At 48.4% G+C, this 17,759-nt stretch overlaps 7 protein-coding genes across 7 annotated transcripts; 4 read left to right on the top strand and 3 right to left on the bottom strand.

Annotated features, from left to right (window-relative positions):
• Positions 1-243: 243 nt before the first annotated feature.
• DEU56DRAFT_903683 (uncharacterized protein) lies at positions 244-1,752 on the top strand (the record flags this gene model as incomplete). The annotated part of the gene is made up of 3 exons (XM_041356647.1): positions 244-899; positions 1,052-1,093; positions 1,160-1,752. Coding segments are annotated over 3 exons (1,268 nt in total), but the record flags the coding sequence as incomplete, so codon positions are not given.
• Positions 1,753-3,228: 1,476 nt separating this feature from the next.
• On the bottom strand, positions 3,229-4,960 carry DEU56DRAFT_759215 (uncharacterized protein; the record flags this gene model as incomplete). The annotated part of the gene is made up of 4 exons (XM_041350294.1): positions 3,229-3,996; positions 4,050-4,685; positions 4,757-4,900; positions 4,940-4,960. The coding sequence occupies 4 exons, from the start codon at positions 4,958-4,960 to the stop codon at positions 3,229-3,231; spliced, it is 1,569 nt and encodes a 522-aa protein (XP_041204588.1).
• A 1,224-nt stretch (positions 4,961-6,184) lies between these two features.
• DEU56DRAFT_568083 (uncharacterized protein) lies at positions 6,185-7,195 on the top strand. The gene has a single exon (XM_041346853.1). It carries the CDS (start codon positions 6,284-6,286, stop codon positions 6,950-6,952), a length of 669 nt encoding a protein of 222 aa, XP_041204587.1. The 5' UTR covers positions 6,185-6,283; the 3' UTR covers positions 6,953-7,195.
• Positions 7,196-7,624: 429 nt separating this feature from the next.
• Positions 7,625-9,693, top strand: DEU56DRAFT_567799 (uncharacterized protein). Its single transcript, XM_041346852.1, has 4 exons — positions 7,625-7,709; positions 7,769-8,033; positions 8,092-8,766; positions 8,817-9,693. The coding sequence occupies exons 2-4, from the start codon at positions 7,866-7,868 to the stop codon at positions 9,573-9,575; spliced, it is 1,602 nt and encodes a 533-aa protein (XP_041204586.1). The 5' UTR covers positions 7,625-7,709; positions 7,769-7,865; the 3' UTR covers positions 9,576-9,693.
• Positions 9,694-11,172: 1,479 nt separating this feature from the next.
• On the bottom strand, positions 11,173-12,837 carry DEU56DRAFT_567755 (uncharacterized protein). Its single transcript, XM_041346851.1, has 4 exons — positions 12,427-12,837; positions 12,253-12,376; positions 11,952-12,193; positions 11,173-11,891 (listed from the first exon to the last, which is right to left on the bottom strand). The coding sequence occupies exons 1-4, from the start codon at positions 12,559-12,561 to the stop codon at positions 11,262-11,264; spliced, it is 1,131 nt and encodes a 376-aa protein (XP_041204585.1). The 5' UTR covers positions 12,562-12,837; the 3' UTR covers positions 11,173-11,261.
• DEU56DRAFT_567668 (uncharacterized protein) lies at positions 12,374-13,757 on the top strand. Its single transcript, XM_041346850.1, has 7 exons — positions 12,374-12,390; positions 12,444-12,886; positions 12,936-12,989; positions 13,039-13,154; positions 13,206-13,387; positions 13,444-13,664; positions 13,722-13,757. Exons 2-5 carry the CDS (start codon positions 12,868-12,870, stop codon positions 13,377-13,379), a joined length of 363 nt encoding a protein of 120 aa, XP_041204584.1. The 5' UTR covers positions 12,374-12,390; positions 12,444-12,867; the 3' UTR covers positions 13,380-13,387; positions 13,444-13,664; positions 13,722-13,757.
• A 377-nt stretch (positions 13,758-14,134) lies between these two features.
• On the bottom strand, positions 14,135-16,356 carry DEU56DRAFT_743680 (cytochrome P450; the record flags this gene model as incomplete). Its single annotated transcript, XM_041349025.1, has 12 exons — positions 14,135-14,287; positions 14,342-14,635; positions 14,686-14,862; positions 14,913-14,923; positions 14,976-15,015; positions 15,064-15,122; positions 15,174-15,484; positions 15,541-15,555; positions 15,611-15,681; positions 15,732-15,813; positions 15,868-15,911; positions 15,961-16,356. The coding sequence occupies 12 exons, from the start codon at positions 16,354-16,356 to the stop codon at positions 14,135-14,137; spliced, it is 1,653 nt and encodes a 550-aa protein (XP_041204583.1).
• Between the last annotated feature and the right edge of the window lie 1,403 nt (positions 16,357-17,759).

Genomic DNA, 17,759 nt, shown 5'->3' with positions numbered 1-17,759 from the left:
GTTGAGACCAGTTGCCCATTTCACCTTGTCTAAGAGTTCATGACCAAATGAAGCCCAAAGCAGGGTTACTGTCTCTGCCAGAAGAACTCTACTCATACATTCTGAGCTTCCTTTCTTGCCAGGATATTCTTCGTTGTACATCTGTGGGTCACAATTAATGATCGTGTTCATGCTATTGTTGTCCTAGATGGACTTTTATACTGACAATCGTCCTGCAGGTATGTAAGGCCCTTCACCGGACGTACATGTCCTCCTCCGAACTTCAGTACATTGTTGAACTGAGTGGCCAACAATTGCTTCCTGTCCCCGGCACAAATGGTCACGGTCCCATTTCCAAGCACCTACAATTCTTGAGGGACAAAGCCCACGCATGGTTCAAGTTTAACACACATTCTTTTGAAACAGTCTCTTTACCAGAGGCCGATGGAATGCACCCTGTGGACATGTTCCTCACCGATGGGCATATCCGCTTGTGGGACGAAGATGAAAACTGGGCCGCAATCGTTCCGATACTACCAAAGCCTTCTCAACAAAAATTCGAGCGCCACTGGTCTCCAGGAACGTTGTGTTCGGTTCCCGGTTCAATCATATGTAATGTTTACATGGATCCAGCACAAAACCTGTTCGCCATTGTATATGCTGTTTCTGGCGGTCCTCTCCCATGGGACACAATCTTCTATATTTACCTTGGAGCTCTGAATAGTGATTGTATTCACCCCCGAGCTGCTGGACGGACACTGGTTTTGCCGCGGCTGCCTGGATGGAATTTGATTGCGAAACTCAAGGGTTTTGAAAGGCATATTGCTTTGCTGCGCTGCGTAGTCGCTGCACCAGGGACTTCATCCAACAATATGTGGCAGCTGCAAATTTGGGATTGGCAACACTCGACTGCATCCAATGTGAGTCTTGGTTAGAAACAGTTAAGGGGTTCAACAGTTGATTCTCAATGTAGTGTGTCCTCAGCGACATGTATCTGGACATTCGCTCCGAAGTTGATTGTTGTTTCCTCGGAAACAATAGGTTGCTCCTTGTTACTGATTATTTGTTGAAGCTCTATTCCATCGAGGATATGTCCCAAACGCCGCAATTGCTGGTGTGTTTCCTGATGCCCGTTCGATTGGTAAACATAGCCTGCCTCCTTCCGATGGATGATATTCAGCACAGCTCAGAACCGGATATGGGAGCGATGTATACCTCAGACCCTAAGCGTCGGCTACTTTGCATTACTAATAGCATGACCTCTCCTCACCGACTGTTCATCATTTCCACGAAGATCTTTTTCGACCTTGGCGGAACGGCGGCAGCAACACCAATACCATGGAAATGCTGGGGCCCTTCAAATACTCGTATTTTCGAGCACATGGACGAATTCAAAGTTGGCGTTCGCGGGAATCGAGTTTTGCAGGCATTCCCAGTCAACGAGCCAGACTCGGTTCATAGGGAGTTCATATTACATCTGATGGACTTCAGCCCGCTGGCTGTGACGAACAGGCGGGGTCTAGGACGAGTGGTGAAAGAGTCATCTACGATAGACATCGAGGAGTCCGGGGAAAGCGTGACAACATCTTTGCCTTATGTCGAGGTCGTGTTGGACGGAAAGTTCGGTTCTGACCTTTTTCAGTTAGAAGAAATATGGATTGATAGGGATAGAGTTTATTTGCTCAACGCCAAATGGGAACGCGACAATATTATACCACAGTCTAGCTGGCTCGAGGTCATTGACGTCTAGTGTGTAGAGCAGAGTCTATCGCCACGCAGTTACCTACTGAGCTAGTCAATCGTTTGGTAGAATAGCTGACACATGGACTTCAGTGCAATCCTACGACTAATTCATATCTGCAGTGCTTGCTTAAGTCCATTGTTACTTGCGCCAAGGCTTGCCACAATGGTTAATGAGGATCAACGAGACCTGAACGTTCTGAATGTTGAACGCCAACTCTGACCCTTGTGGTAGACGATTAAAACAGCGTCCTGAGCCGCTCGATCACAAAATTGCTGCGTAACACTAGTAGTCGAGACTGTTTCTGAATCGTGACCATCGTTTCATCGGAAACATCCTGTGCAGATGAGTCTCATGCGACGAAGCAGTTGGAATGACTTGCAGGCACTCTTTGTCTCAGTAATGGGCGGTCAAATCGATGGCACGCTCCAGCATCTCTCGCGTTATCTTTGCAAGAATATACACGGGCTGCAATGGTAGCAATCGGCAATCGGACCCAGAAAGGCAAGTCTAGTGTCACACTTGCAATTTGGAATCCCATTAAAATTGCTGAGGATTATAAAGTCAAGCGCCTGCACACCTGTCGCTTTCGATTTTGTCTTGGCGTGTCCTCTCCTGGAACCTCTCCGCGAGATTTGGCCCCCGGGCTCACACTGGCATCGGCGCCATTGTCGTCTTCCACACCGCCCACTTCCTCCCCGACCATTTCCTCCCGGTTCAATCTGTCCCCTCGTCCTCGGCAAAGCTCCACCGCAGAGATCAGGCAGCGAGATCGTTCCCTCATACCTGCGCAGGCAGTAATAATGAATCCCGCAGCATCCTGTAGGTAAGTACCCTCTCTTCGCTAGTGCGAAAGGAAGGCACAGACTCAGACACCCTCGGGTCGTTCACATGTTCGGAGCGAGCAGTGTTCATGGATCCAAGCCATGATTCATTGTGAGCTCGATTTACGAACGCAGAAGCCACGTAGAGTGGTGTTGACCACAGCGCGCGATGATCAGAGTGAACCCAAGGATGACACCTACAGGCTGAGCGGGTGTCAACAACTGAGTCGTTATGACATTTGCTATGAAAGACGCCCACTGCACAAGGAACCAGTCCACCTAGCAGTGGTTCGTGATCCTTTTGTGCTCCGAATGACCGGCGACCAGTGATTCAAATCGTTTTAATGACTTCTCACTCATTGTATCGGATGGTCGAGACCACTGCATAGGTAATAGGTACCTGGGTCTCTGGAGCCATCGTTAGCATTGCAAGTGCATGAGATGTTTCATCACCGCATGCGCATCAAACAAGTCTGGTCTGCCTTGGGGAGCCCGGAACCGGAACAGCAGATGCGCTATGTTGCTGCCACGCTCGGACGCAGCAGAACATGATCATTTCCGTCTTTCTGAGTTTTCCAACCCACCCAATTTTCCATGGAATGCTAGATGGTCCCACTGGTGAGTCCGAGGTCCTAGATAATATAGGAGAGTCTAAACAAACTCGGCGATTGATCATAGACTGCTTTAAACATCAATGACCTCAAGTTCGTCCGAAAGCAAGTAAATCCTGTCCTCATCTATCCATATATCCTCCAAATCACGGAACTTTCGGTCCAATACGACCTCAATGTAAGGCAGGAAAGTCGTCAAGCACCCCTCAGACTCGTCGCATAGAGGTTCTAGATCAGTGAGGTCTAATGTAGATGGCTCTCTCACCACTCGTCCTAGACCCCGCCTGTTCGTCACAGCTAGCGGGCTGAAGTCCATAATACGCAATTTAGATATCGTATTGTCCGAGAGTGGCGTGCGGACTGGGAATAACAGTAAAACTCGATTCCCGCTGAGGTGAATTTTGAATTCGTCATGGTATGGTGACAGTGGGTACCAGAAAATACGAGTATTTGAAGGGCCCCAGCATTTCCATGGTATTGGCATCGCTACTGCCATATCATCGAGATCGAAGAAAATCCTCGTGGAAATGATGTAGACAATAGATGAATTCGTGTACGTGGTAATGCAGAGTAGTCGGTGTTTGGGATCTGAGGTGTACATCGTTTGTTGGACTTGCATCTGCAGTCGCGAACTACGCGCACTATCGTCCACTGGAAGGAGACATGCCGTGTGGCCTGGCAGTTTAAATTGGACGGGCAGCATGAAACACGCCAGCAATTTTGGTGTCTGGGACATATCCTCGGTTGAATAAAGCTTCAGATTGTCGCTGACAACGAGCCATCTATTGTTTCCGAGGAAACAAAAATCGATCCCGCACGACCATTCGTCGCCAAGGACACTCTAAATTGAAAGTCAGCTGTCGAGTCCTTCAACTATTTCCGACCAAGGCTCACGTTGGATGTCGTTGAGCGTTTCCAGTCCCAAATCTGCAGCTGCCACATCTCATCGTAAACAAGCAGTAGAGCAATATAACTCCCAAAACCCTTGAGATTCCAATTTACGGGTTTGTCGCATCCAGGCAGCTCCGACACAAACAGTGTCGGTCCAGCAGCATGGGGGTGAACACCATCAACATCCAGCGCTCTAAGGTCAATATAGGTTGTCTTGCGATCAACAACATAGAAGACAGCTTTCAGATCTTGTGCTGGGTCCATGAACACACGGAGGTTAGTTGAGTTGGGAACTGAACACAATGTTTCTCGAAACCAGTCACGCTGGATGGTTCGTTGCGAGGGCTTTGGTAGTATTGGAATGATCGACGCCATGCGACGCCAGCGGTTCCACATGTAGAAATGCCCATCAGTGAGAGATGTTTCACAAGCATGGTGCGGTGGTACAGAGGTTGTTTTGGAAGAGTGAATGTCAACTTTGAACCAAGCGTGAGCTTTATTCCTCAAGAGTCGTAGACGCTCGGAAATAGGTGTGTGGTTGTCGGTGTTGGGTACAGGGAGCAAACATTGGCCGCCGAGTTCAACTATGTACTGAAGCTCGGAGGAGGACAGATATGTCTGGCGAAGGGCCTTACACACCTGTAAGAGGGTTGTCAGAATAGAAGTTCATCTAGAACATCAGCATGGAAACTGGAACTTCTGCGACTCACAGATGTGCAGCGAAGAATATCTCGGTAAGGAAGGAAGCACAGGATGTAGAACTGGAGTTCTTCAACAAGAGAGAGGAACCTGACATTGGGTTGCATTTCGTCGAAAAGTTTGTGGTCTCGGGCGCGATGAACAATTACTTGAAACTAGTCAATTGGGAAACCAACACGAGCCGGAGTACTTACTCGGACTTGGGAGTTTTCCATGGAGCTTACGAATGTGGGTCTCAACAAACATGGAGCCGCATCATATATTTATGTAAATTAGCACGAGCCTCCATGATTGTTCCGTCACCGTACGGTGTAGCATGCGTGCATTGTCATTGCCCATGCAACTCTTGTTCCATTGAACGTTCGAAACCGAATAACCTTGCCAGGCAAGTTTCCACTCTTGCTCAAGTTGCATGGTCGGTGGGTGTTACGGTGGGTGTTCAAAACTTTGCAAATAACTTCTCACTTACATCCAATAGTCCAGGCTAGTTGTCTATCTCACCTTGTGAAAACAGTGGACCACAAAATGACGCTCAAAGCAGGATTTCTGTCTATTGCTGAAGAACTCTGGTTTTACATTCTGAGTTTTCTTCCTTGCCGAGATATTCTTCGTTGTACATCCGTGGGTCACAACATGCTTATTATTAATGCTCTAGATAATAGATACTGACGATTCTCTCACAGGTATGTAAGGCCTTTCGCCAGACGTACATGTCGTCCTCCGAGCTTCAGTACACCATTGAACTCAGTGGCCAACGCTTGCTCCCTGTCCCTAACATGCACGATCATAGCCCTATCTCCAAGCGCCTGCAACTCTTGAGGGACAAAGCTCACGCGTGGTTCAGAATTGACACCCAATCTTTCGAAACGATTACTTTACCAATCGAACTGTACGTTGACGAAATGTTCATCGTTAATGGGCATCTGTACTTTTGGGATGCAGATGAAGATTACGAAGACTCAGCCACGATCATTCCGATACTACCAAAGCCCTCACAACAAACATTCAAGCGCGAATGGCCTCCAGGAACGCTGTGTTCAATTCCCAACTCAACCAACATCGATGTATTCATGGATCCAGCACAAAACTTGTTCGCCATTGTGTATGCTGTCCTTGATGGACCACTCCAGTCGGATGAAAAACTCTATATCGACCTTAGAGCCCTCAAAGATGATGGTGTTCATCCCAAAGCTGCCGGACGGACACTGTTTCTGTCGGAGCTGCCTGGATACGAAAACCGCACTGAAACAAAAAGTGCGACACTCAAAGGTTTTGGGAGACATATCGCTTTGGGGCGCCGCTTGTGCGTTGTGCCAGGGACTTCATCTGACGAGATATGGCAGTTGCAGATTTGGGACTGGCAGCACTCAACGACATCCAATGTAAGCTTTGATCAGACGGTTGAAAGACTTGATAGTTGATCCTCAATTTAGAGCATCCTCAGCGATACAAATCCACGCAATATCGATTTTTCTTTCCTCGGAAACGATAGATTCCTGGTTGTCAACGTTAACTTGAAGCTCTATTCAATCGAGGATATGTATCAGGCGCCACAATTGCTGGCTTGTTTCCTGATGCCCCTCTCATTGAAATTACAATGCCTCCTTCCGATGGATGATATTGATCAGATGGAAGGCCAACAAACGATGTACACCTCAGACCCTACACATCGAATACTATGCCTTGTCGCGTGCTATCCTCATACTCAAGTCTTCATCGTCACCACAAGTATTTTCTTCGACCTAGACAAAACGGCAGCAGAAACACCAATACCGTGGAACCGTTGGGGCCCTTCAAATACCCGTGTTTTCGAGCCTCGACATCAATGCAAAGTTCAAGTTAGCGGGACTCGAGTTTTGATGACATTCCCATTCGGCATGCGACACGCGGAGTATGTATTACATGTGATGGACTTTAGCCCGCTAGCTGTGACAAACAGGCGGGGTCTAGGGCGAGTGGTGAATGAGCCATCTACCATAGTCACCAGCGATATCACTGGCAGGTCCGGGGACAACTTGACAACGAGCCTACCTTATGTCGACGTCATATTGAACGGAAGGTTCGGTTCTGTCGATTCACAGTTACACAAAGTATGGATCGACAAGGATAGAATTTATTTGTTCAAGATAGATGTGGGACACGTTATGGCAGGTTCCACACTTGGTCTCGTAGTACAGAGTACCAGGCTTGACGTGATTGACGTCTAGAGCAGAACATTAGGGTATCAGTTTGTAATAGCACTGTTAAATATTAGCGCTCTGGTTATTGGTCACATTTCGAGGACAGTGGGTTTACGAAGTAGGAGGCACGGATGCTAGTGGGTCTCGAGCATGTGTCTACCATAAAGGGTGACTCTTGAAGGCAGTCCAGCTCTGTGGATGTACATACGGCCATTACGTGCCCCATTACATGATCAAATGGAACACAACGTCCATCGCGGCTGGTCAAGGGAGGTATAGAGGTGCTCGTCGGTAGACAGGATTCCGAGGCTGTAGCAGAATATAGTCCAGAAAACTGCTGCCGAGAACCACTCATGTGAGTTGCACAAGAACGGGGATAGTTACACGGAAGGACGCGTATACGGCTGAGGGTCTTTGCACCAGAGAATTCAGACACCGAGAAGGCGGGAGATGGGAATATCGCTGCTGGGAGAATTGCGAAGGGCAAAAAAGAGTGGAACCTAGAAAGTGTGATATGACATGGGTTATGCAGGTAACAAAATGGTGTCTCGATTCCAGAATGATGCAGGAAAGACGACGGTTGGTTGAGGGTTGTAAGAGCTTGAAGCATCTGAATCAGTGAACTGCCAGTGGACGAATTAAAAGAATACATACAAGTGCAGAAAGGTCTGAGCTCAAGCGCTCATCCGTTGCTTACCACATTCGTTTTTCTTTCGTTTATTGTCGAAAATACAGTTTCATGTATAGGCACATCGCCTACGTGACTGAGATTCAGAAAGAGCTGGTGCGTTTTCGATGCGGCAAACAGGCGATCGGGATTCGACTTATACTAGTTGCACCCAGGTTTACCAAGCTAGGTAACTTAGTGCTCGTGCGGCGTGCATGTGTAGCGGTGGTCCGACTCCGACCTGAAATCTTTCCATCATGACTTCCCACACATATGATATATCCGATAAGTCCAGGCTACTTATCCATCTCATCTTCAATCAAGAGAGTCACGGTGGACCACGAAATGAAGCCCAATACAGGGTTCCTGTCTCTTGCTGAAGAACTCCGGGTTTTTATACTGAGCTTTCTTCCTTACCGAGATATCCTTCATTGCACATCTGTGAGTGGCGGTCTTTGACTCATGTTATTGTTGTCTTATACTGACGATTTTCTTGCAGATATGTAAGGCCCTTCGCCAGACATATCTATCCTCCTCCGAGCTTCAGTACATCGTTGAACTCGGTGGCCAACATTTGCTCCCTGTATCCAACACGGACAACCACACACCTATTTCCGAGCGTCTACAACTCTTGAGGAATAAAACTCACGCATGGTTCAAGGCTGACGTCAACTCTTTCGAATCATTCCCTATACCGTTTAAAAAGTGCACTACGAGCGTATCCGTCGCTAATGGGCATGTCTATTTGTGGGACCAAGACGACGATACTGCCAGGATCATTCCGCTTCTTCTGGAGCCCCCACAACAAACATTCCAGCGCTACTGGTCTCCAGGAACGTTGTGTTCAGTCCCCCACTCAACCAACATGGATGTGTTCATGGACCCAGCACAAGATCTGATCGCCGTCGTGTATATTGTTGATCACAAGACAACTTATATTGACCTTAAAGCATTGAGTGTCGATGGTGTTCACCCCCGCGCTGCTGGACAAACAATGTATCTGTCCGGGCTGCCCGGACACGATGACTCGGAAATACACACAGTGGGCCTCGTTCTCAAAGGTTTTGGAAGGCATATTGCTTTGCAGCGCAGTTTGTCCGTTGAACAAGGGACTTCGTCAGACGACATGTGGCAGTTACAGATTTGGGACTGGCAACACTCAACGACATCCAATGTGAGCTTTGATCAGACAGTTGAAGACTTGTCAGTTGATTTCCAAGTTAGAGCGCCCTCAGCGGCTTAATGGATCCCGAATACAGCACCATATTCGATTTTTGTTTCCTCGGAAATAATAGGTTGCTCGCTTGGATCGACGATTTGAGGATCTATTCCATCGAGGATATGTCCCAGACGCCACAATTGCTGGCGTGTTTTCTGATGCCCATCCCATTGGATGAAACACAGTTTATCCTTCCGATGGATGATATTCATCAGATCCAAGCCCAACAATCTATGTACACTTCTGACCCTGCACATCGCATACTATGCATTTTCGCGCCCCGTCCCGCTTCTCGTGTCTTCATCATTTCCACAAAGGTTTTCTTCGACCTTGACGGAATAGCAGCAGCAACGCCAATACCATGGGAGGACTGGGGCCCATCAAATACCCGTATTTTCGATCAACCACATTTCTGCGGAGTTTACGTTTGTGGCAATCGAGTTTTGCAGTCATTTTGTGTCCTCGGGGAGTTTAAATTACATGCGATGGATTTCAGTCCGCTAGCTGTGATGAACAGGCGGGGTCTAGGACGAGTGGTGAAAGAGCCATCTACGATAGACGTCACTGATCAAGATTTCATATGTGACGACTTCAGGCCAGGGGACACCTTGACAACATTCCTGCCTTATGTCGATGTCGTATTGGACAGAACCTTCCGGGGCGCACCTGACATATGGATAGACGAAGATAGAATTTATTTATTCGATCCGGAAGAAGAACAGACCGTGGAAGGTACTAGCACGATTGAAATTATCGACGTCTAGAACTTCGGGTATCAGCTAGTTACTTATGAAGATAGATCGAGGCTGGTTTGCTGATCAATGTACTGGGTCTCGACTTTCGAGCATGTATTCACCATAGTGTCTTCGAACGTTGCAACTTGAAGGAGGGCGTGGCCAAGAGCATGTAAAGTTTGAACCTGATTGATCTGATGACCAGTGCTCAGTTGCCGCATGTAGAGAAAGCACGAACAATGGTTTTGTCCGGACTCCGCACACCATGACAGCTTGCTTGATCGAAACAAAGGATTCATTCGAGAAACGCTGGCTTTGTCGGTGCCGTCCTTGCTGGCAAATGCTCGTATTTTTGAGTACCTATTACATGAATGCAAAATTCACGTTAGTAGGAATCGAATTTTATAGGCATTCCAAGTCGACACGCCAGACAAGAAGTATGCACTATGTATAGCGGACTCTAGCCCGCTGGCTGTGACGAACAGGCAGGGTCAAGGATGGGTGGTGAAAGAGCCGCCTACGACAAATATCCGTCCATTGACTGGCCTGGGGAGAGCTTGACAACGTCCCTGCCTTGCGTCGAGGTCGTTTTGGACAAAAAATTCTATTGGACATCCGGACTGTAGACATCGAAACCAAGATTTTTCAGGAAATGTAGAATATTACCATGACATATTTGTAAACCGTTTATCGCATCAGATTCATTGTCAGAAATCCAGTTCGAATAACACGACTTGTGTTCTGTAGAGTTCGGTTGATCAGCGCACTGTCAATCAACTCACGATATCGAATAACAGAAAGAGAAATGACGATACCTGGTCAAGGATCAATGTGGAGCTGATTCAGAAGCACCGCACGTCGCCAGTAGATAGCTTGCGAGCCACTAAAAATTGTCGCGTGCACTGGCCGTACAGCAGCAGTCTCCTGTCTCAGATCTCACCGTGACCAGCGCCTGAGATCCAAGAGGCAATCAATCCATCTTCAAAAACCACTGTAACTTTCACCAAGAGCACATTACCAATAGTTGTAGGATAACCAGTGACAGGTATTGAGAATGAGCCTGCGGCCATCCATGTGCTGGGGGGGGGGATACAAAACCCAATTTGTTGGGTGCGTACCATCATAGTAGAGTCGAAGCTTAGCCCAGTCTGGGCCGCCTACACTGGCATGGCCAGTCCGATCAGGGACAAGTTGAAGTGGCGCACATTGAGGCCGTGATCGTCAAGCGCCATGACAATGGTGAAAGGGAGCGCTGGTGGAGCTGCGATGGAACTCGCACATGTGAGCCACTAGTCTCCCCACAGGTCAGTCCAATAGAATTGAGACAGCTGTTCCGCGTACATACGCGAATTGCTTCCGCGGAACCAAGTATTCCGTCCTTAACCGAAAGGCGCGATATTTCTTTCAGTGTTCCTTGAGATAACATCGATCGAATTAATTATCCAATCTTTGTCAAGTTTACTCACCATACAGCGTCAGGCCTACAGTCCCACTCGCCAAAGGCATTAAAAGGTATTATGATAATCTCGATGCAATGAACGAATAAACGACCAACGTCCGTGTGTTTGTATCCGCGTGTCTAACAAATTGTCCATCATCCTAAATCCATGCAGTGTGCGATATGAAGTGCGACAAGATGAAATGATAAAACTGTGGTATGTGTATCCTGCGAATGTGAATGCAACGTCCCGTCAACCCAATGATATCCACACCGGCTTATGACAAGAACGCCATTGCGAATACCACACCCACAAGTCCAGCGCCAAGGGATACGCCCATGGTGGCTGCACCACCAGTTTTAGCTGGTGACACAGCGGACCCGGTGCCGCTAGCTGTTGTCTTTGCTCCGCTTGCACCGGCACTCGTGGCTGCGCCGGTTGGTGCTGGCTGACTAGTGTATAGTGCCGTGCTCGCGTACGTCACGCAGTTCGAGCTTGGAGCAGGCGTGGGAGTGTATGGCACGGTGGTGATGGGACCAAGAGATTCGGGGGGTTGGTAGTAAGTCGAGGTAGCACCGTTGGTGGTGTAGACACCGACAGGGGACATGTCGTCACCTTCACAGACCTCAAAGACACCCTTCTGTGCGTTGTTGGGTGCGTTGTATTCGCAACCGAGACGATCATAGATGTTTTGGCAGAGAGCCTGTTGGTTTTGACCGGCGGGGTCACAGATTTTCATGCAGAAGGCGTCGCCGCCCATGAAGCTGAAATAGATATCAGACAAGCAGAGGAGACGCATGGAAGGGACGCACTTAGTCCAGTCAATGACTTGTTGGTAAGAGGCATTGTTACCGCCGTTGCTGGGGAACGCGTTGGAGTACATGAGACCGCCAAGAGGGTTACCGCGCTATGAATCACGTTAGGGCTCCACCCATGGGAGATATCCCATGGTAAATTTTTCGCTCACCAGATCAGCACCGTGGGGGTCCAACTCGCCTCCGTAGTCACCAGCAGCAATGTTGACCTGGGTCTGGTCAATGAAACCGGCAATCTGGATGTAGTTGGGCGTCTTGATGAGCTGTACGCCTTGGAGAGCACCCGCGGGCATGACACGAGTACCGTGTCCAGGCTTTGTACACCAGGCGACTTCCTGGCCCTCGGTGTCACCAATGGTGGAGTTAGGCTGTGGGGGAGCCCAGAGGCAGAAGTCTGCGTAACTTAACGGTTAGAAAATCTCCACGGGTGCGATAACTCGCGCCGAAGCTGACCGTCGATGTGGTTCACGAAGGAAGTTTGACACATGGAGTTCTGATTCTCGGTTGTGGAGTTGCAAATGTTGTAACCGACTTGGGGACCGCGGATAGCAGCGGTGTTATAGTCGACTTGGTATGGCTAACACGCGATGAGTACGTTCCTTTACACCCGCCGCAAAGCGCACTTACGATACCAGACGGGTAAGCATAGTGCTTGTCAACGAGGGGGGTGGGGTCAGCAGGGTCGGGCTGAGCGTTGACGAACGTGATGCGAGACACCGCTGCAACAGCCAGAAGTGCAGATGAAAGAGCGGAAGGAGACATGGTCTCTAGAAGGTATGATCTGCGGTGGAGAACGAATTGGGATGTCGAGCGGTGATGGCGCTACGTCGGGAGGAATAGTGAAGAAATGAAACAGAAACAGAACAAAGAAGGTTGATGCGATCATTTCGAGCCAAATGCATCCTCTTCAAATAGGTTTCGGCTATCCCCGTTGTCAGCCAAATTCCCTAGTGCACTGACCACTCCACGTGACAAATAACACGTCGCGTTTAAACCCCGACGCGACTACGTTTAAAGATCGATAACCTTTCAAATCAAATCACCCAATTCACCCTCATCATAACCATCATGGCAAAATCAGCAACAGGTCAGTTCAACACGTCCTCAAGTCCTGACATCTCCTCATCGTCCCATAGAATCAACGACAAAGGCTGCAACAAAACGCGCAAACGCCAAAACCTCCAAGGCTGGTTCGTTGTCCCTTTATGTGTGTTCTTCGTCCTACTGACTTCATCACAGACAAGGAAGACAAACCAAAGCGTGCCCCAAGCGCATACAACCTCTTCGTACAAGCCCACATGAAAGAGTGGAAGGATGCACATCCCGGCGCACCCATCAAAGAAGCCATGTCCGAGGTGCGTATATGCGCATATATGCGTCCCTCCCATGTCTAACACGTCTCAAAGATTGCAGCAATGTGGCGGGAAGCACCCGAGAACCCTAATCGTGGCAAGGAGGTCAAACCCAGGAAGCCAAAAGCCGCAGCTGGCGCACCTAAAGCCAAAGCTAGCCGCAAGAAGAAGCAGACCCCACCGCCATCAAGTGATGCCGAGAATTCCGGCGAGGTCAGCGATGAGTAATGCATCGTGTATGTTTGCTTTCTTCTTTCACGCCGTCACGCTCACTGACGTCTGCAGTTCCCAGTTTCTCTTCCGTTGCTCCTGACATTATATTTCTCCGTAATCATTCACTGTACGCTTCCACATTTCCCCTAAGTTGTAGAGCCTTGTGTATGCTACAATGTAGCTATTTATTCAGATAGACGTCGCCGAATACACATAGCCTCTCCACTGTCGTGGCTTGATCACACCGACAGTCTGGCCCTCTTCGGCTGGTGCCCGAAAATATCTAGGGAGATTTACCTTGTGAGCTTAGGGCGTTAGTATAGCGCGTGCCTGACATGCACTGACCCGATAAGTAAGGCTTCCTTCGATGTCTAGTGTACATTTAAATCACGCTATCACTCGAGGTACAAGTTGAAATGCGAGATATTGACATGCATTATTTATGGCACAGCGGAAGACACTAACGGGGGTAATTTAACAATCAAAATTATAATCCGAGGTGCAAAATGTGGTCCGTGTTGTTCGTGAAGAACAATCCATGTGTCGAGGAGGTTCTTGATGCGTTTTGCCTTGTTAGTAGTTCGTTCTTGACCTTGCGACTTCTCGAACAGGCGCTGTTCGAAGACGGACAGATAACGCAGCCTCTGGTCAACGTCGGGGTGGATCAAATCTGTGCTTCTGCAGGCTGACAGAGCTATACACATGTCATTTAAGAGTCCCGGCCGCGAATAAGTGAGGAATATGTGAAGCTGCTAGTGCAGCGTAACCGATCATTCATACCGACGAACTTTCAAAGGTACTCCAGTAGAATCTTCTCCAACAACCCGCGGACGAGGCAAAATCCCTCTCACAACCTCGATCCGAGTATCCGGTCCATCCCGCATCTCAAACACGAAGTTCTTCACCAGAACCAATAAAACCGTCTGTGTCGCAGTGAGTAACGTCGAAAATCTAACAAGCTGATTCGTAGCGATCACCTTGAACTCCGCAATTGCAAAATCTTTTCCAAGACACGTCCTCGGGCCGTCGACAAATGTCAGCAAATGCTTATGGCCTTGGACTTCCTTGGCCTTCCCGCTAATACCATCTTCAGCCAGCCAACGTTCAGGCTTGAATTCTTTTGCGTCAGGTCCCCAGATGGCCAAAGAGCGATTGATAGCCGCGGCTGATATCGTGATCAATGTCCCCTTCGCTACAGATATGTTATCCGTCATTTCCCCGGATGCGTTGCACACAGGTTCGCTCAAGGGAATAACGTCATCTGCGCCTGCCTGTATATTTACTGTCAGCGTGTCTATCGCACCTAGACAGGCGCACTCACGAGACGAATGAAATCGGGTACCGGAGGATGGAGTCGTAGAACTTCATGAACAACCGCATCCAAGTATGGGAGTTTGGCCTTTAATTGGTCGTATGTCGGATCAGCACCAAACGCAAGCAGTTCCTCTCTGAGTCTGGTTTGATCGTCGGGGTGTTGCGATAGCTCGATCAGCGCCCACTGATCACCACATGAATGGCGTGCAGACGTTATCGGACAGTAGGACTTACCGTTAGGCTGACTGTCAAGGAAGAATCAGCCAATGTGATAGCACCGCAAAAGAATCAACTCACTAGCTGTCGTCTCATAACCCGCGACAAGTAAGACCTTCATCTGCAGGATGTCAGTTTGCACGTCATGGCTGTCATAATCTCCACGGACCTGAGCCACTACTTCCTCCTTGGACATATGGAGCTCGGTATCCTGGCTTTCAGATTTTACTAATCATCGCGTCAATCAAGGGAATACCATGAATCATGTGGAGAGCGTACGCAATAATCCAATGATGGACTTTTCATTGTCTCTCTCGATCATATTTGCATCCTTTTCCTGACGACTGCGAATCAACAAGTCGTTCGATATGTCTCCCATGGTTACACCAAGTTTCTTGAACAGCTTCATCCGCTTTGTGGGGAACTTGGTAAAGATAGCAAATGTTGTCGCGAGCAGGTCAAAGGCTTGGTTCACTGCTGAGGGCCGTGAGTTGCTTCCAAAAGTATCAAACACCTCGGTCACGCTGGCACGGTTTCCACCGAGCGAGCCAAAATCATGGGAGAAACCAGCAATGCCAATCGTATCCAGACTGATATTGCGTTATTCAGTTCGAGGCTTAAATGGCAAAAAAAAATCATCGCGTACGATATATGGTTCATCCTTGAGTTGTTTCGATTAGGAATGGTACTTCGTCAAGCCAGAAAAAACTACACACCAGTGTTGAACTTCAATGACGGCGTTCCCATCTTTGTTCAATTCTATAGCGGTATCCCATGCGCATTTGGCCTGTAACGTTTCAAGCTCAGATATACAGTTCCTACATTGCAAACCCTTACCTTGTATGCTGAGTCATAAAACACGGATGTAAGTTTCCGGATGGCTCCATTACTGAAAGCTGGTGCAAGGGCCTTCCGCTGCCTGATTCGCAGGTAGTCGATTAGTGTCTGGCGCGAGGACAAGAACTGAACGAACCTCTTGTGTTGTTCACCATGAGACCACATTACCCCTCTGCCGAGCTGATAAGAGATATTAGATAGATGAGGTAAGAAGAGGACGTTGACATACTGATGCCTCCATAGATGCCAACGAAGCGGGCGTCTGCATATAGGTCCACGTCTCTCGGGCATACAAATGTGCTATAGCTTTTGGGTCACACAGCACGGTTATAGTTTGTCCGAGGACGCCCGGAATCATATACACTACCCCATATTCTGTAGCCCAATGTTCATACATCGCACCACTATCATGGGATGAGTCGAGGTCGTGCGAAACACCATATATGAAGCTGGTACGAGGAGGACCCCGCAGTTGAGTCGTCTTTAACCGCGAGCGAAGCACCCTTAGGACTTTGACAAATGCCCATAATGCAGCGAATGAAACAGCGACATTGAGTACGCCAACCGAACGTACGGTTGTCCAGAGACTTGATGGAGAGGGTATAGCGATGGTAGATGTGTTCATTGTTGTGTTGGATTCGATGTGGGATCTAGGTAATCTGTTGGGAGATTTATAGCCGTGTCTGTGGCAGGGCTACTATGACTAGGAGCTTGACTGACTCGCGGTAGGAACATGAATGACCGTCGAATGCGGGCCCGAGTGATTCTCCTCCGGCACCGGTGTTTATCGTCAGAAATAATTATTCAAAGAAGTGTAAGTGCGGAGCACCACTTGGAGCTAAGTGGACGAACTAGCCAATCTGCACGATTGACTGTCATACGGTGCAAATATTAAATGGGAGCCCATTCAAGCTTGCAATTGAGCTTGATTAGTCTGGCTGAATGTTGGTATGCAGACTCACACGGAGGTAGGTAGCATTACGTTCGTGTCGTGAAGCTAGGCAGCTCACTTCTGGCTGGGTCCTGGAGAACATGCGCAGCTCTATCAGGCATGCGGTTATCATGACTCGGATGTTGACGAGTCACGACTTGGGTTGGGTGACTGGGACACAGTTGAATTTTAACGAACATCCGAGAATCAAGGCGATGGACTCGGAACAAGTTCTTCTAGAATCTTACGGACATACACCAATTGCGGCAACTGCCGCGATCACTCACACGAACGCGTGACGAGTGAGCATCATTTCACAATGTGCTGCTAGCTACTTAGACCTCTCAGAGTCCTTCAAACGAGCCATGGAGTTAGGCACACGCTGGTTCCTTATGTTTCTGCTCGCTCATATATTCGGACGCATACCAACCTTCTCTCTTACTGCTTCTGCAAGTCTTGCTTCAACAATATTTGTCTTCTGCATCATCCAACGACTTATCACAGTAGTGACTTGTAGTCCGAATATGAAGGGATTTTACTTCCTTATAAACGAGTAATTGTGCAGTCGCGGCCGATTGTCATCTCAAGACGCGTCAGTACCACTCCTTTCTAGGTTCCCATGGGTTTTTGTTTGCTGTCGCTTTTGAGGTCGTGGCGGGTGTTGGTTATTAGAAATGGGATGCTCATTGGGCAGTGGCATTCAGATGGAACCGCATCTTCAACTAACTAAATCTGTAATATGTCGTCTTGCAGGGACTAAGATTCTCGGTGAGTTGACTGGCTTGTCTACCTTGACCTCAATATTCTTGTTAGAAGGTGTATATGAGCTATTGAAGGCTTGTTCACCTCACGCGCGAGACGGGCTTTGGGCGATGTCCACAGGAGATATCGCGGGATCGCACATTTTGGGCAGTGAATAGTCGTCTGACTTTTCTTCTTACCGAGTCAGTCATTCACTCAGGGTATCACCCCGCTCGCTGCAAGTACCACTAAAAAGACCTTTACTTCACAGAAGAACCGGACGGACTAATAGCAGAGGCTGTGGATATGTTGTTTGGAGTCGAGAGAGTTGCATTTGTACAGGTGCGTTATCTTCG

The sequence above is a fragment of the Suillus clintonianus genome (assembly GCF_016758775.1).
Source record: "Suillus clintonianus strain FC179 chromosome Unknown DEU56scaffold_86, whole genome shotgun sequence".
NCBI lineage: Eukaryota > Fungi > Basidiomycota > Agaricomycetes > Boletales > Suillaceae > Suillus > Suillus clintonianus.
This window is presented reverse-complemented; position numbering and strand designations above follow the sequence as displayed.

Excerpts from the sequence above, each read along its gene's own strand:
- DEU56DRAFT_567668 (XM_041346850.1), top strand. Across the intron at positions 12,990-13,038 it reads CGCCAAAACCTCCAAGGCTG|ACAAGGAAGACAAACCAAAG; the intron begins GTTCGTTGTCCC and ends ACTTCATCACAG. Across the intron at positions 13,155-13,205 it reads TCAAAGAAGCCATGTCCGAG|ATTGCAGCAATGTGGCGGGA; the intron begins GTGCGTATATGC and ends CACGTCTCAAAG.
- DEU56DRAFT_567755 (XM_041346851.1), bottom strand. The coding sequence starts at position 12,561 with ATGTCTCCTTCCGCTCTTTCATCTGCACTTCTGGCTGTTGCAGCGGTG. Across the intron at positions 12,194-12,252 it reads CTTCGTGAACCACATCGACG|ACTTCTGCCTCTGGGCTCCC; the intron begins GTCAGCTTCGGC and ends TAAGTTACGCAG. Across the intron at positions 11,892-11,951 it reads ACCCCCACGGTGCTGATCTG|CGCGGTAACCCTCTTGGCGG; the intron begins GTGAGCGAAAAA and ends CGTGATTCATAG.
- DEU56DRAFT_568083 (XM_041346853.1), top strand. The coding sequence starts at position 6,284 with ATGTATCAGGCGCCACAATTGCTGGCTTGTTTCCTGATGCCCCTCTCA.
- DEU56DRAFT_567799 (XM_041346852.1), top strand. The coding sequence starts at position 7,866 with ATGATATATCCGATAAGTCCAGGCTACTTATCCATCTCATCTTCAATC. Across the intron at positions 8,034-8,091 it reads ATATCCTTCATTGCACATCT|ATATGTAAGGCCCTTCGCCA; the intron begins GTGAGTGGCGGT and ends ATTTTCTTGCAG. Across the intron at positions 8,767-8,816 it reads AACACTCAACGACATCCAAT|AGCGCCCTCAGCGGCTTAAT; the intron begins GTGAGCTTTGAT and ends TTTCCAAGTTAG.